The sequence below is a fragment of the Heterodontus francisci genome, chromosome 36 (assembly GCF_036365525.1).
Source record: "Heterodontus francisci isolate sHetFra1 chromosome 36, sHetFra1.hap1, whole genome shotgun sequence".
NCBI classification, from domain to species: domain Eukaryota; kingdom Metazoa; phylum Chordata; class Chondrichthyes; order Heterodontiformes; family Heterodontidae; genus Heterodontus; species Heterodontus francisci.
In genome coordinates, this window is record NC_090406.1 from 14,872,012 (window position 1) to 14,889,400 (window position 17,389).

General features: G+C 45.1%; 1 protein-coding gene across 9 annotated transcripts in view; it reads left to right on the forward strand.

The window, feature by feature from the left end:
* Window positions 1–17,389, forward strand: part of LOC137351605 (transducin-like enhancer protein 4) — a 194,012-nt gene that overhangs the window by 48,641 nt on the left and 127,982 nt on the right. For all 9 annotated transcript variants that reach the window (XM_068016204.1, XM_068016196.1, XM_068016202.1 and 6 more), the window contains exon 5: window positions 12,609–12,671. In XM_068016204.1, the coding sequence (XP_067872305.1) occupies window positions 12,609–12,671 (63 nt within the window). The remainder of the gene's footprint in view (window positions 1–12,608; window positions 12,672–17,389) is intronic.

The window sequence follows — 17,389 nt, forward strand, 5'->3', positions numbered from 1 at the left end:
TTTGATAGTACATAGTGCAAGTAAAGGGGGAATGAAACTGCAGTTAAAGTCATTTCTTTCTTTCAGTTTTATCTTTCATTTACTTCATAAGAGCACATTCAGAACGCCTACATTTGGGTAGCGGTTTTTGTCGGTCCGATTCCCCCTGCACGCACCCTGAGCCTGATCTGCAGCAGGGGTAATTTTACCTTTGAAGTCATGAGGTGGATTTTACATAGGAAATTTTTAAACAGGATAAAAGGTGAGGCTCTGGTTGAGGTGATCACAATTGGTGAGCACAAAGCACTCTGGTGGGAGAAGTCGAAGCCACTTAAAAAAAAACGATTAATTCCAGATAGTGGTCTAATGTCTCTGGAGCTGACACAATGTGCCGTAACATAATATGTGATATTAAAAAAAAAAGCCTCAATCCATACATTTATATTGCGCTTTTCAGGGCCTTCGGATGTCTCAAAGTTCTTGACAGCCAATGATGTACCTTTTTTGAAGTGCAGTCACAATTGTAATGCAGGAAACGCGACAACCAATTTGTGCACAGCAAGCTCCCACAAACAGCAGTGTGATAACAACCAGATAATCTGCTCTTGGGATGTTGATTGAGGGACCAATATTGGCGAGGACTCTGGGAATAGCTGCCCTGCTCTTCTTCGAAATAGTGCCATGGGATCTTTTACATCCACCTGAGAGCGCAGGCAGGGACTCAGATCTCATCTGAAAGATGGTACCTCCAACAGCGCAGCACTACCTCAGCACTGCACTTGAATATCAGCTTTGATTTTTCTTTATGCTCATGACCTAGAGTGGGACTTGAACCAACGATCTTCTGGCTTAGAGGCAAGATGCTACCAACTGAGCCATCCATGGCTGACAAAAATTAATTGATGGGTTATTGGGATGCACCCATTGTTGGTTGCCTTTCTAGCTCTGAAATGCTATTTCCACCTTCTAATAATTTCAGCAATCACACTGATGCCTTGGGTGAGAGTAGCTGCTGCATGAGAGGCCATTGACAGCTGAAAGATATGGAAGATCTTTGGACTTCTCAATAGCTTTGGAAAAGGGTGAGGAGAGGGGGAAAGGATATACAGTTTTGTTGGCCTTGAAAGCTGCCTGGGATTAGATGGATTAGGCACCACCCAGTTCTGAGCTGGTTCCATGTGCTGCCTTTTTGCACCATGACGTAAAATGGAGTCATAGTGCACGGAGCAGGCTTTACATCAGTTGTGTGGCCTGTGTGCAGTGTGGAATTGCAGCATAGCAAGTGGTCTGTGCCTCATAAACAGCAAAGCTGTAGGGAGACCAATAACAATGTAAATGGCGGGAGGGGACAGTGACACATAAAAGGTTGTTTGAGATGCAATCAATAAAGTGAAAGGACCTTTTAACTCCTCACCGAACTTTCTAATTGTAGTATTTAATTCCACAGAAATCATATTTTATATTTGAAGCTATTCTAATTGCCAGCCTGATTATTATCGCACTCTGAGTCAGGAGGCAGAATGACTAAATTCAGGATCCCATTTCCTTTCCACACTCTTGTGGACTCCCATCCCCCTCCTAATAGCCTTCTTACTCTGTACAGACAAGGCAGCCTAGATATGTCAACAGATAAAGTATGATGAGTTGGGAAGACTCAGTAGGCGGTGAACAGATATATACATAATTCAGTGCAAAACATGGTGTTTTCAAGCAAAGCAAATGAGTGCAGAATAAATGATGTATTGTTACAACCTCAATGAGTTCGTTAAAGTGAAAAATGCGAGATATGAACCCCCAGACCAATTTCAAGAATTACACAAGATTTCATGTTTTAAGACTTTTATTACAACAACTAAACTAGAAGAAATCCTCAATTAACTGAACAGTACTTTGTAAGTAACTGATACCCCAAGTTACAAAGAAAGGTATTTTGTTTGCTTATTAAAGTACTTGAAAACCTTAGACCACACTTATATGTTACACTGTCCTTTTCGATGGCAAAATCCTTTGTGATTAAAAGTCCCAAGCTCCTCCCAGTTGCAATGGATTGGATCTCCCAGATCTTTCAAAAATCAGTGTCCTGCCTGCTCATTTCTTTGAGCACTTCCGACCTGGAATTCCAAAAATAAGGCATTTTCTGGTATTCCTGCTGGTCTTCTACTTCTCTGCAAGCTTCAACTTTTGAAACAGGGCCAAGTCTTCACAGCTTTTTGCTGTTACTGGCTTCCGAGAGCAGGTGTTCCCTCTCTATCTCTCTCTCTCTCTCTCTCTCTCTCTCTTTTTTCTCTCTCTCTCTTGCTGCCACCACTAATTGTCTTCCTTTTTTACAGCCTGCTGCGAGGCTGCAACTGCTGGGTTCCCTTCTTACAACCTGTCTGCGTTCAGAAAATCTGTTAAATTTATCTGGGCTCAAAATCAATAGCTTATTGTATTGTTCCAATATGCAGAGTCCAGAAGTCTGGTTTCACAGAGCCACTCGGGCCATCCATTGTTCCCAGATGTTAACAGTTGCCTGGTTTATTTGCATCTTCCGAATTACTGACTCCTTGTTTTATGACCCAAAAGTCTGGGAAGGCGAAAACCATTGTTCTTCACGTGTTGGCCCTGCAGTCTCTGTTTTTCAAAAGAAAGTCTTTCATCTGTGTTCTCTGCTGTCCTGGTAGCCAAAACTTTTGTCTTGTCCTTTCACAGAGTGGATGTGAGGTCACCTGAACTTCCTTAGTCTGTCTGATGCCCTGTGCAGTTCTTTAATGTATACTGGTGACGCATGTAGAGTAATGTGACAGACCCCCATGGTTATTCTCATTTCTGACACATGTAGGCTTCTGAGTAAAGGGGAGGCAGGGCTGGTAATTTAAGCTGCTATTACCTGGGCCTCAGAGCTTGGGCTGCTGGATACCAATGGCAGGCCTCACACACCTAAGCAGGCTGGCTGCTGTGAAGACCTGTTCTTTTTACCAGCTGTGAATCCAGCAAGGGTTTACATCATGGGTGTCACAGTGGGCACAAGACTTGCATGTTGGGAGCCAGTGGCACGGCATCCTTCCACAACCAATGTAAAGGTGCCTCGAACTGCAGTTAAGTCTAACTACTGGCCTTTCCCAGTGGCTCTGCTGATGAATGTCGATACACCATGTGGTACGGAGCCATTCAAACAAAAAGGTCCCAGGTTTGATCCATGGCCTGCCCTGATCTCCGCCAGGGCTTCTTTTTTTTGTAACTTGCTGCAATTGGCTTCAGCACCCCTTTGGTAAGGGAAGAGGAAAACCACCCAGAGCTTCTCCTGTTTATTGCCATCTAGTGATCGGAACTGGAAAGTCTATGTTTGTGTTTATGTTTGTGTCTGCGTGTTTGTGTGTGTATTTTGTGTGTGTGTGTGTTGATATTGGGTGAGCACAGGATGAGGGTGAACTGTGATGGCACATCCCCACCCCCCCCCCCCCCACCCCGCCCCTCCCCCCCCCCGCCTCCTAGCACCCTCCATGTCACATAGTCTCCTAACATTTGCTGTCAGTGTTCACACTGATGAATAATGGGCACGTGGGTGAGATACCAGGGGGCTGCTGGCATCTTGGCAAAAGTTAGTGCTTTGAGGAGTGGAATGGGGAATAATACGAATTGTAGAGTCGCATCATAGAATTTCACAGCACTGAAGGAGGCTCTAATCCCCATTACAGCCTGTTGCGTAGTCTCTGCTTCAATTCCCTGTAAACATTTGGGGAGTTAAAACACTCATTGCAGTGACTATCTTGGCAATTTGCATTCTCTTAAATCCAGGTTGCAAGCTGCAATCTTATTGCATGCCAAGCTCTTTACGTATTGAATTTCCATTACAATGTACACAATCCTCAACTCGTTATAAATTCTAAATGGAAGAGGTTGCCACTGCAGCCCTGAAGGCATTAGATCAAAAATGTAAAGTAATGATTTTTTTTGTGGCTGGTGACCTCGCTCAACGCTGTCAATCAATGTGATAATAAATGGCTTCAATTGAAGGCCCCTTTACAGAGGGCATGACCAACAGCACTCAATGGGGGTAGGTTCTCCAGCTGACACAGCACAACCCACTGTTGATTAGTGCCTGACTGAAAACTGAAAGAGGGAGAGTAGTGCACGCGGGTTGCTCCTCTGGGAAGGACCAGCATGTAGTGAGGAGACGCTTTTATGTTTACAAACTGCACTCGACCGCAAGCATGTGGAACTCGCTGTTTGAAATAAAAAAGACGCCACCCTCCCCTTCCTTTTCTCTGTGAGAAGCATTTTTGGAGAGCTGGGGCCTGACGCCACTTGAGCAGCGATCTCCTGTGGCTGTAAAAGTGTCTTACCTGCCCTCTTCCATCACCATCGCCACCAGCCTCCCTCCCCCTTACCTTACTCCTCCCCTCCCTTTGCCTTATACCCACCATCTTCCCCTCCCCCACTCCATCCCTCTCTGCATCACTGCCCACTTCAGCTCCCCCATCGCCATTCCCTCAGTTCCCCTCCCTTTCCTCACTAAATCAGATGATCATGGCTATTATAACGTGTGGGAACTTGCTGTGCACATATTGGTTGCCGCATTTGCTACGTTACACCAGTGTTTACACTTCAGAAGTACTTCAGGTGCTGGAAAGCACTTTGGACCATCCTGAAATTTTAGACGGCATGTTAGAAACGCCATTCTTCGTTTCTCATCCTGCCTCTTTTTCTCCCCAACACCCACTTTCCTTCCCTCCCCTCTCCCATCATCCTTGCCAGCCGTGGCCTGCTGTGTCATTGGCCCAATTGTCACTCCTGCTTAGCGTGCACTGAGGGCCAGGGAGGTATTGATTTCTGGGTAAATAAAGAAGAGAGCTCTTCTGGGTAAATAGTTTTGGACGGCTGCTTTCTGGGAACTGGCTGCCAGTGACCTTGCTGACGCTGCTATCATAATACAAATAAATGGAAGTCTCGCTGGGACAGGAACTGCTCCCAGCTCTCTGGACCGATTTCATGGCCATAATTTGTTCTGCCGCATTGCTCTATCAATCAGGCTGAATATGTGTGCACATCAAAAAGCAGGCACGCCGCCAGTGGAATGAAACTGGCAAGATGCCCAGTGACAAACAATGAAGGAGAACACAATCTTGATGTGCTACTGAAGCGTGTGTACATTTGTGACAGATCGCTGCTGCAGCCCGACCCATCGATCTGTATAATGGCAAATAATGCTCACCGAGGTATCTTAACGACTTGCTTTGGGTCATCGCTAATTTTTCTCATTCATCTTTTGTTTAATAGACCTTTTTATTTTCCTCAATTTTATTTTTAAAGCTCGGATCACCTTGCATTATGGGAAATATTCTCCCCTCCTCCGCTTGAAAATGTTGTGCTTTTTTTTAAGCAATTTGCGCTTATACAGGCGATAAACACAGTGGCAGCAGGATAAGCCCTAATTGGAGTGCGTGTGTAACAAGGTTTAATTATTGTGTGACTCTTAATGACATGTCTCCTGTCTGTGTTTCTACGTCCAGCCAATTAGAAGCAGTGTGTCTGTTCTATGTTTGTTTACGTTGGATGTTGTACCTCAGTAAAGAGGTTAAAAGTGGTCTCAGATTTCCCTCCCCCATTCCCCGTCCCCCACCCCCACCATCACTCTTCCCTTCTCCAAGATGGCCACCCATCCAGTCAGTGGCTGCCCATTAATTGTGATATTCAAAAAACCGGGCGGGTAAAGTCCTGCTTGCCAAGGCTGGTTTTAAATAAATAAGGGATGTGAGCACACGTGAAACGGGTCTGACAATAGATGTGTGGAAAAGTGGATTGCTCGTGTTGGGGGAGAGAACAGTCAACTCATGAAAGGATGGGGCAGAAAATTGTCACACTACAGGAAAAGAAGGAAGAAAGACTTTCAGTGTATGTCGCATATTATCAGGCCTGGCAATTGTTGCAAAGCACTTGAGATACAATTAGTTCCTTGTGAAGAACAATGACTTGTGAAGGAAGACAAAGGTGGCAGCCATTTTGTATATGGCAAGACGTCACAAGCAGCAGTGAGTTGAATGATCCATGAATTTGCTTTGGTTGATCTCGGTTGATATAGAACCCCCAGCTCTTCTTTGAAAATTGCCATGGGACCTTTTACACCCAGCAGAACAGGTGGAAAGGGCCTTAGTTTAATGGTTTACATGAAGGACGCCAGGGCTGACTGGCCTTGTGGGAAAATGGGAGATTCCCCAAATGCCCACTTGAATGGCACCATGATGCTGTGTGATTGCACCCTGCCTTTCTTCATGAGAGTCCCATATCGTTTCAGGGGAGCCAGTCTGGCCCTGAACGACTGAATCTTTAGCCAAATATTTTTGATCTTAAGCCTTGATTTATGGATTGGCGTAATTTTAAACCGGTTGACAGCAACATGAAAATAAATCTGATTGGAAAATCCAGCCCTAAAAGTCCCAATTTGGCCCCTAGCAGAATAGGTTTCAGGTCTGAAACTGTATTTTCCCAGTGTTTTATTTTAACCTTTTCCAGACGAGTAGGAATCGCTCCTCGTCAGTCCCCAGTGGTACTCATTTTGCAGGGTCTTTCAGTTTAATTTACTTACTGTTTTACTGGCTTTGAAGCCCAGGGGCGCAAACGGGCTTGTTTGACATCACATTTGGAAATCATTTATTTAATCGTAGAAAGCATTGGCAGTCTCTTGGGTAACTTGTTAATGAAATGTTTATGATTTTAGACTCAGCCTCAACCCCTCCCCCTCCCTCTTTCTGCCCTCTTCCCATGACTCCCTGCCTACAGCAAGCTCGCCAAGTTGGGAGAGCAGATTTGCAATTGACTTGCCGCAGCATCATGTCATGTCATGTCCTGTAGATACCGTTGCCGTGACAACAGCCTCGGTTGTTCTAATTGTATTGATGCCTCAAAACAGCCGGAAGTTGATATGAAAGCTTTAAATAAGAGACAGTGCGTGTTCTCTTATTTGCTGATTTGATCCAAGCGTGTCATTCTTTCAGTCAAAATTAAAATATTTGTGGGAATTGTACCTTATTTTTGCTGGTGCATGTGTTATTGTTGGTAATTTATTTTCTTTGACTGTCTCCCTGGACAATGCACTGCTCCCGGTGCGCTGTCTACGCTGCTTTGTAAGCAGGTATCAGACCGCAGCGTGGTCCCCTGGTGACTTCGTGAGATTATACAGGGAGATGGTGAACCATACAGAGACTAGGAAGGCCCCAGATTGCAGATTGCATCTCTTGGGATGTGTGTGGAGTGACTCTGTGGTGGAGTGCTACAATTGGCCTCAGCACAACGCTTTAGGGAGAGAGGAAAGTCAGAAACTGTTCTCACACCTGATTACGTTAAACTGAGGCCCCGTCTGACCTCTCAGGTAGCGGTAAAAGATCTCGACACTATTTCAAAGAGTTCTCCCCAATGTCCTGCTCAATGTTTATCCCTCAATTAACATCACTGAAACAGATTAAAAGCAAAATCAACGCAAGCTCGAGGAACAGCATCTCATTTACCGATTAGGCACACTTCAGCCTGCCGGACTGAACATTGAGTTCAATAATTTCAGAGCATGACAGCCCCCCATTTTACTTTCATTTTTAGTCATTTTTTCTTCCTTTTTTTTACATTCTTTTTTACATTTTTTACAATTTTTTTTTGCATTTATTTCATTTCATCTTAGTCTGTTCAGTTTGCTTACCCACTGTTTTTTTCAGGTTTGATCTTGCTGCTGTTCAATATTCAGTATATTAACACCTAATCTGTACTAATGCTTTGTCTTTCAACACACCATTAACATATTGTTTGCCTTTGCTCCGTGACCTTTTGGTCAGCTATGTGGCCTGGTCCAATCTAGACCGCCTTTGTTATCTCTTGCCCCACCCCCACCTCACTTGCATATAACCTGTGACTTTTCTAATATTTGTCAGTTCCGAAGAAGGGTCACTGACTCGAAACGTTAACTCTGCTTCTCTTTCCACAGATGCTGCCAGACCTGCTGAGTGGTTCCAGCATTTCTTGTTTTTATACTAAAACAGATTATCCTGTTTGTGGGAGCTTGGTGTGTGCACATTGTTGCTGTATTTCCAGCCTTACTACAGTGACTGCACTTCAAAAGTACTTCATCAGCTGTAAAGTGCTTTGTGATGCCCTGGGGTTGGGAAAGGCGCTATATAAATGCAAGTCTACTTAGTTTTCTTTTGCTATCTGGCAGTCTTAAGAGGGTGGATGAATAATGGGCACTCAGGCAAGGTGCTTGAGTGTTACCGTTGCCAGCAGAAGCATGGCTCAGCTGGAGGGAAGGGTAAGAAAGTTGGCAAGAAAAAGAGGGAAAGCGATTAAAATGAAAGGTACCTGCTCGAATCTGCAATGAGGCCCGACCCGAGTCCTTCCATTTTTTTTCCCGTGCCCGACCCGACCATCAATTAACCTACCTTCCGTTTTTCACTTTGTTCCTTACCTGCACAAGCTTAAAATAACTATAACAAAACCACCTTTAAAGTCCAGAAAGTAAATTAACATTAGAGTCACTTACCTGAGGTGGTGATAGGGCGTGTCCAATCCGGCCCGACCAGACCCGAGCCCGAATGCCGAACCCGTAAGTGCGACCCGACCTGACCCGAACCCGACATATGTCGTCGGGTTCAGGTTGGGTAGCAGGCCTTTACCCAGCATAAGCCTAGGCTCACCCATGGGATCTGCTTGCCTCCATCTCTTAATAGCACTCCTGAAATGAGTCATCTGCCAACTGGGAAATCTCCAGCTCTGAGAAATGGGATATAACTGTGTCCTAACCCTCTGTACTCCTGCACACTTGCTGGAGTTTGCTGTGTGCAAATTAGCTGTCTCATTTCCTACATTGCAACAGTGACTACACTTCAAAAGTGCTTCATTGGCTCTAATGCGCTTTGGGACATGCTGTGGTCGTGAAAGGCACTATATAAATGCAACTCTTTCTTTTTTGTTAACACATCATTGCACCAGCAACCCCAAACAGCAATGTGCTAACAACCAGATAATCTGTTATTTTAGTGATATTAGTCAAGGGATAAATATTGGTCCAGGGCACTGGAGAGAACTCCCCTTTTCTGCTTTGAAATAGTGCCGAGAGGATCTTTCACGTCCACCTGAGAGGGCAGACAGGGCTTTGGTTTAGGATCTCATCTGAAAGATTGCCCCCCAGCCCCCCACACTGCAGCGCTCCCTCAGTGTCTGCACTGGAACGCCAGCCTGTGTTGTGTGCTCAAGAGCAGTCGTGTTCTAACGTATGCACGTGGCCACTTCAGCCAGACCATGCCCGTTGTGAGAAAGGTTATTAGACATAATTGAAAGACTCAATGAATAGATCAAACAGCCTGGGAATGTAATGTGAAGTGCGCTCTTAATGGCTTTTTATTCAGGGCTGATCGAAAAAAAGGATGGAGAAATATCAATAAAAAAGTGGGGTATTCAGCTGCGTGCAAACTAGAGTAATGTGCTAATTAGACGTGGGGACCTCAATCACGAAGCCACTACTTCATGCAAATGAGTCTGTCCTATTCAGGAGCATGGCGTCACCTGTTTGTGATTGCTGTGATCGTAGTGTAGTCTTTGTACTCTAATTACTCTCAGGAGATTTCAGTTCCCCTGCCCTCTTGTCCTGCCCTCAAGTGAATGACTGTGGTACAAAACATTGGGTTGTTATTGATAGAGAAGCTCTGTGAGTGATCCCGCTCTGCACATACAAAGAAGATCAGCTGCTGAATCACAGAGCTTGTGATGTAAACGCAGCCCTCTACATCCCTTCTGCCTCTCTCCCATTTGAGCTGTGGGTGAGGAATCAGTGCTGGTCTCCCAGTGCCAGTTCAGCTGAAGGACCTTCCTCCTATATCATGTGCCTGTTTCTTCAATGCTTCTTTTTCCTTCTGGAGACAGACCAGAAATTGAATCTCGTAGCTGAAACGCAGGCACCTTGGCAGTTGGGATTCAGCATAGAACCTTCTTTTCAGTTGACATTCTAAAACACATCCTTGATTTCAAATCCCTCCAGCGCCTTGTCCCTCCCTGTCTCGGTAATCTCCTCCATCCCTACAACCCTCTGAGATTTCTGCCCTACTCCAATTCTAGCCTCTTGTGCATCCCCAATTTTAATTGTTTCGCCATTGGAGGCCGTGACTTCAGCTGCCTAGGCCCTAAGGTCTGGAATCCCCTCCCTACGCCTCTCCACCTCTCTACCCCTCTTCCTTTAAGATGCACCATAAATGCTACCTGTTTGTTCAAGCTTTTGGTCACCTGTCCTGAAATTTCCTGTTGCGGCTCGGCGTTCTTGTGAAGCACCTTGGGATATTTTACTACGTTAAAGGCCGATATAAATGCAAGTTTTTTGCTGCTGTTGTAACTCAGTACTATTCTTCGTGTTGTATTTAGCCACCAGGCAATTGGGACAGCTCCTCGCTGATTTAAAAAGAAACAGTTAAAAGCATTCAATTAGAATGCAGTTGATGGGAAAATTTCCCCAGTCGTTCCAGCATCATTTACCTTGTATGTACTGTCTAGCGGTGGCCATTGAAGTGTGACAGCCTGAAATGCATTGACATACTCCCACCTATTATTTACTTCTTGTTGTCATTTTGATTATTGCGACTTGCCATTTCAGTGAATTAGAGGGGCGACATTCATTTTCCAACCATTTTTCCAATTTCCACCTCAGCGATACAATCACACATGCTAATATAGAGAATAAATGAGACTGTGTTAACACTCTGGGACAGACTTGAGCAGTTCAGCTGCCATCCAAGAATGAGGCTTGAGCTGGCTACAAAGCTCAGGAGAATGTTGCAGCCCTAGGCATTCCTTCTCCTTAATAATGCTTACAGTTCATCATTTTCAAATACCTTTCTGTTTGGAGTGTTAACGTTGTCTCCTGTCTTGTGGCCATTAACCACCTCCATTTCGACCACCAAGGTCTGTTATTGCATCTACATGTCATATTACATAGAATTTACAGCACAAAAAACAGGCTGTTTGGCTCAACTGATTTATGCCACTGTTTATGTTTTGGTTTACTGCATTATAATGATTGCTACATTGGTCAGTCTTGCGCACCGGTTATATATGAAAAAGAGCCGCAATGTTTGCTAATTTCTACCCCATTTACTCACTCTTCTAAATAACCTCCTACACTCTATTTACAACAAGGCAATTATGCAGGTTCCTTTATTATATGTCTGTGTGTCTGACTCCAAGCCAGAGTTGGACCTGTTTTTAGTTGGTGAACATCCCCTCAGGTACATCAGAGAATTAAGGGCCAGAGCGATCTCCTGGACTAGTTTTGATTGCCGAGATGGATTTTTTCCCCCCCCCAAATTGTCCTGGGCTTTTATCTAGTCTTTCACCTCTCTCAGGAGATCACATTTTAGATGGGGGAGTGTATGTATTGTGATACACAAAACAGCACAGTTGTATGGGACAAGGTGGATGGATCAGAGGTGTCCAAGTCAGTATCCATATGTTCATAATGCTCTCTAGCTGTCAGTCTAGTTAACCAAGCATCCGTCTAATAAAAAATGTTGTGCCTGTACAATTGTAAGGACCCACTTTGCTTTATGACTGGTTCAATAGTGGCCAATCAAATTGCAGAAAAGAAGGGAACATGTGACCATAACACTTCACTAGTGTGGAGACCAATATTGTGGTACATGAAGAGTGGATATCTGGTGTGGCAGGAAGTGTACAGGGAATTAGTGTTATGCTCCTACCTTACCTTGAGAACAGATTCATATTACACACCGACCCACACCTGTAATCGTTTTGCTTTGAAACTACATTTTCAATTCACTATTGAAAGTTCCTATGGAATTTACTTCTACCGCCCTTTCAGATAGTGAATTCCAGACCATAACAATTTGCTGCACGAAGAAATTTCTTCCCTGGTTCTTGTGCCAATTTTTATAAATCTGTGACTTCTGGTTACTGACCCTCCTCCTAGTGGAACCTGTTTCTCCCTATCAAATTTATCAATAATCTTAAACACCTATTAAGTCTCCACATAAACTTTTCTGCTCTAAGAACGATTCTAGCTTCCCTTATCTTTCTACATAACTGAAGTTCCTCATCCCTCATACCATTCCAGTAAGTGTCCTCTGCACCTTTTCCAAGCCCTTGCTAAAATGTGGCGCTCAGAATTGGACACAGTACTCCAGTTGGGTCAAAATCCTGGAACTCCCTTCCTAACAGCACTGTGGGTGCACCTACCCCACATGGACTGCAGCGGTTCAAGAAGGCAGCTCACCACCACCTTCTCAAGGGCAATTAGGGATGGGCAATAAATGCTGGCCTGGCCAGCGGTGCCCACATCCCATGAATGAATTAAAAAAAAAGCTGGGGCCTAACCAGTGATTTAAAAGAATACAAACATTTATATTCTATGAAATAGTTTCTTCAAGTTAAGAGGTATAAATAGATCCTGGATCAGGGGACCTGGGTAATTCTGACCTTGTGTCGGTGTCCCATTGGTTTGTAATCAGTTGGGACGCTATGAAAGACAAGGTCACAGTGATGAGATTTTGGATCAGCACCACACACACTGAAGACCAAAATTGTCTCGATGTGTGTACGATCGTTGTACGATTAAACTGTCGCAATGTCCAAACTTTACATGTACTACATTTTTTTTGTTGCAGGCAGAAATTGTGAAGAGACTGAGCACAATTTGTGCACAAATTATACCTTTCCTCTCTCAAGAGGTAAGTTTGTTTCTCTTGTTACTAAAGAATATAATTGATTTATGGAAGGTTGAGTTTTAGTTCCAACGCAGTAGTGTCCAGTTCTTGTTCCATCTTCTAAATATAGGATGAGACCACCCCCTCAAAATGGTGTTTGCCATTTATTCTGGATGCCTGTTTGATTTTACATCATGCCATGTAAACATCCTGAAAACAAGCATTCCATAAACAGAACCACTTAGCAAATTAATTAAAAGAAAATACATTTTTAATAATGCTAATCATGACAGAGACTCTCAATCACTGATAGATGCAAGACTCTCAGATACTGTTAAGTGCACACTGTAGAGTTCCTCCATCGCTGACTGTACAGACTCTCTCTCACTGTATTTACTTGGACAGACTACAATTCCAATAACGGTGAGGGTGTAGCAGAGGTAAGACAATGTAAAATCTGGTTCCATCTTGCTTTAAAATACATTTTGCTTTGCCATTTTAATGATTATTATTGTTTTGGTGAGACAGAGCACCACAATCTATTTCTTTGGGAATAAATGAATTTTAAAAATATATATATATAAGAAAAAAATTGCTCATTGATTCTCTCGTTTCCTCATTAAAACAGCTGGCAGAGTCACAAAATGGCTGATGTGGGCGTGGGTTCCATTCAGTAGTTTCTTTTGGGCCTCCTTATCTCGAGAGACAATGGATACGCGCCTGGAGGTGGTCAGTGGTTTGTGAAGCAGCGCCTGGAGTGGCTATAAAGGCCAATTCTGGAGTGACAGGCTCTTCCACAGGTGCTGCAGAGAAATTTGTTTGTTGGGGCTGTTGTTCAGTAGTTATTTCCATAAAAACTAATGTTCATCTTTAGGGCAATGCCAGAGGTTGATGGTGTGAATTTGTGTAACAGTTGGCTACACTTTTGTCAGACTCAACACAGGGGTTTGCGTTAGCACTGGGGAGAGGGGGGGTGGAGGGAAAGGGAAGATGGAGTCTAGTGTATTTTAATTTGAAACTCAGCGAAGTGTGTAACACACAAGCAGCAGAGATATGGACAGCTCATGAACTGACGTGGGGGGGTGGGGAAAGATGGTTTAATGGATCGCGATCTCTTTGAAACAGTGGTGTTTGAGAGTAACAGTGCAGCTGCATAATAAACACATGGTTCTTTTACCTTTGCCTAAATTAACTCTTAATTCTCCTCAAAACAGTTGGTGTGCAAAGTATTCAGAGCGTCTCTCGTGCGCTGCTTTGTTCTGTGGGAGCCAGTTCCCATGGGCTGGATTTTAATGAGCCCTTGACGTCAGGATCTGTGGCGGAGGGGAGGGGGGGTTGCGGCCTGAAGATGGCCCCGGATGAGGCCTGCCACGGACCTCGATGCTGGCAGGACCCGGCCCGATCCTCCCGGTGGTGGTGAGGCATCGTAGCAGCCTCCCCACCGCTGGGCGACGGGATTATAATTTGAATATTTAAATCAATTAAAATAATTAATTTAAATAAGATTATATGGCCTCCTGATGTCCCGCTATAATTCTGCGACCTGGCGGCCGGCACTCCCGTGCCTTCGGATCACCATCCGGGGAAACGAGGCACAACACTGGTGGGGAGGAGGTATGTTTCTCAGTGCGGAGGTGGTGGGGGAGGGGTGCAGAAACAGGGTCAAATTAACATCTTGCTTGTAGGGGATGGTGGGAAGAGTTATAGTTTAAAGTTTGTAGAGTTTGGGGGAGAATCAGAAGGTAGAGGTAGGTGTTTGGTGGGGGGATAGGGCAAATAATTAATTGTTATTGGGGATTGGGAGAGAAGCAAAAGAAATGTATTTATGTAATTTTATTGAATATTTCTTTAAATATTTAAATATGCTGGCAGGGCTACCAGCCCTTTAAAAATGGCGTCAACACCTGCACAGAGGCAGCTGACGCCATTGAAGGGGACAGGCAGCCCGCCCCCTCCACATGATCGGGGGGGGGGAGGGGCGCGGCCAGCCCCAGCTATTTAAATGAGCCGCCGCGCTTGGAATCACGGCCGCTCTTTGGCGCAAGTCACCATTTTTGGCAGCGGGCTTATAAAATTCAACCCCATGGCTTGGCTGTCATGTAGGGTTGCCAACCTCCAGGATTGTCCTGGAGTCTGCTGGAATTAAAGATTTTAATCTCTTGGACACTGCAGTGAGCAAACCCGGGAGTAAAATCAAAGCAGAGTTAGAATTTTATTTTTTAAATTTTCTTTTGTTATTATTACAAAATTATTGGAGATTGTGGGGGGGTTGGTGGGATGGAAAAAGCTGTTGGCTGGGTGGGGCAGTTGGACGCATGGTGGATAGGGTGCAGAGGGGATTCACCAGGATGTAAAATAAAAGCAAAATACTGCAGATGCTGGAAATCTGAAATAAAAACAAGAAATGCTGGAACCACTCAGCAGGTCTGGCAGCATCTGTGGAAAGAGAAGCAGAGTTAACGTTTCGGGTCAGCGAAGGATGTTGCCTGGGCTGGAGCATTTGAGCTCTGAAGAGAGACTGGATAGGCTAGGGTTGTTTTCCTTGGAGCAGAGAAGGCTGAGGGGGGACCTGATTGAGGTGTACAAAATTGTGAGGGCCATTGATAGGTTAGATTGGAAGAGACTTTTTCCCTTAGTGGAGCAGCCAATAACCAGGGGGTATAGATTTACAGTAAGGGGCAGGAAGTTTAGAGGGGATTTGAGGAACAATTATTTCACTCAGAGGGTGGTTGGAATCTGGAACGCACTGCCTGAAGAGGTGGTAGAGGCAGGAACCCTCACAACATTTAACAAGTATTTAGATGAGCACTTGAAATGCCATAGCATAGAAGGCTACTGGCCAAGTGCTGGAAAATGGGATTAGAATAGTTAGGTGCTTGATGGCCGGCACAGACACGATGGGCCGAAGGGCCTGTTTCTGTACTGTATAACTCTATGACTCTAAATGATGAAACCACCAGGAATATGCCCAACCCAAGTTGGCAATCCTATTCTGGTGCGCCAGTTGTATGAAGATACGCTTGCTCATTTTTTTTTCCTCTAAGACAGATGGTCCAGAAGACCTGTTAAGTTTTTATCAGTGGGCCTTTGCAACTGCTCGAGACCTTCCTGAGTCCAGTGCACGTGCTGTCCTAGTGCCAGCTGCCCATTCACCGACTGTGATTGACGTTTGGTCCAAGTGACACCATGTGCTAACCTTTCATGCTAGCCATGGCCAGTCTCCATAGGTGCAGTTCAATGGGCCCTACTCTGCTGCCAGTGACAGCAAGACTGGCTGCACCATCTCATCCAAAACACAAGACGTTGGCACAGTTACTCTCTGTTAGGTGCTTGCTGTGGCTCAATTGGGAACATCCTTGGCTCTAAGTCAGAAAGGAGGGTTCAAGTCCCACCGTAGACACTAGAGCACAAAATCTAGGCTGATACTCCATTGCAGTACTGAGGGAGTGTTGGAGATGCCATCTTTTGAATATGACTTTAAACTGAAGCCCTGTCTACCCTTTCAGGTGGACGTAAGATTTTCCATGGCACTATTTTGAAGATGAGCAGGGGAGTTCTCTCCAGTGTCCTGGTCAATAATTATCCCTCCACCAGTATCTTCTTTGGCCTCCTTATCTCGAGAGACAATGGGTAAGCGCCTGGAGGTGGACAGTGGTGTGTGGAGCAGCGCCTGGAGTGGCTATAAAGGCCAATTCTAGAGTGACAGGCTCTTCCACAGGTGCTGCAGAAAAATTTGATTTTCGGGGCTGTTGCACAGTTGGCTCTCTCCTTGCGCCTCTGTCTTTTTTCCTACCAACTGCTAAGTCTCTTTGACTCGCCACTCTTTAGCCCCGCCTTTATGGCTGTCCGCCAGCTCTGGCGATCACTGGCAACTGACTCCCACGACTTGTGATCAATGTCACAGGGTTTCATGTCGCGTTTGCAGATGTCTTTAAAGCGGAGACATGGACGGCCGATGGGTCTGATACCAGTGGCGAGCACGCTGTACAATGTGTCTTTGGGGATCCTGCCATCTTCCATGCCGCTCACATGGCCAAGCCATGTCAAGCGCCGCTGACTCAGTAGTGTGTATAAGCTGAGGATGTTGGCCGCCTCGAGGACTTCTGTGTTGGAGATATGGTCCTGCCACCTGATGCCAAGTATTCTCCGGAGGCAGCGAAGATGGAATGAATTGAGACGTTGCTCTTAGCTGACATACGTTGTCCAGGCCTCGCTGCCATAGAGCAAGGTACTGAGGACACAGGCTTGATACACTCGGACTTTTGTGTTCCGTGTCAGTGCGCCATTTTCCCACACTCTCTTGGCCAGTCTGGAATAGCAGTGGAAGCCTTTCCCATGCGCTTGTTGATTTCTGCATCTAGAGACAGGTTACTGGTGATAGTTGAGCCTAGGTAGGTGAACTCTTGAACCACTTACAGAGCGTGGTCACCAGTATTGATGGATGGAGCATTTCTGACGTCCTGCCCCATGATGTTCGTTTTCTTGAGGCTGATGGTTAGGCCAAATTCATTGCAGGCAGCCGCAAACCTGTCGATGAGACTCTGCAGGCACTCTTCAGTGTGAGATGTTAAAGCAGCATCTTCAGCAAAGTGGAGTTCCCTGATGAGGACTTTCCGTACTTTGGACTTCGCTCTTAGATGGGCAAGGTTGAACAAACTGCCCCCTGATCTTGTGTGGTGGAAAATTCCTTCTTCCACCAGTATCACTAAAACCAAATTACCCAGTCATTATCACATTGCTAT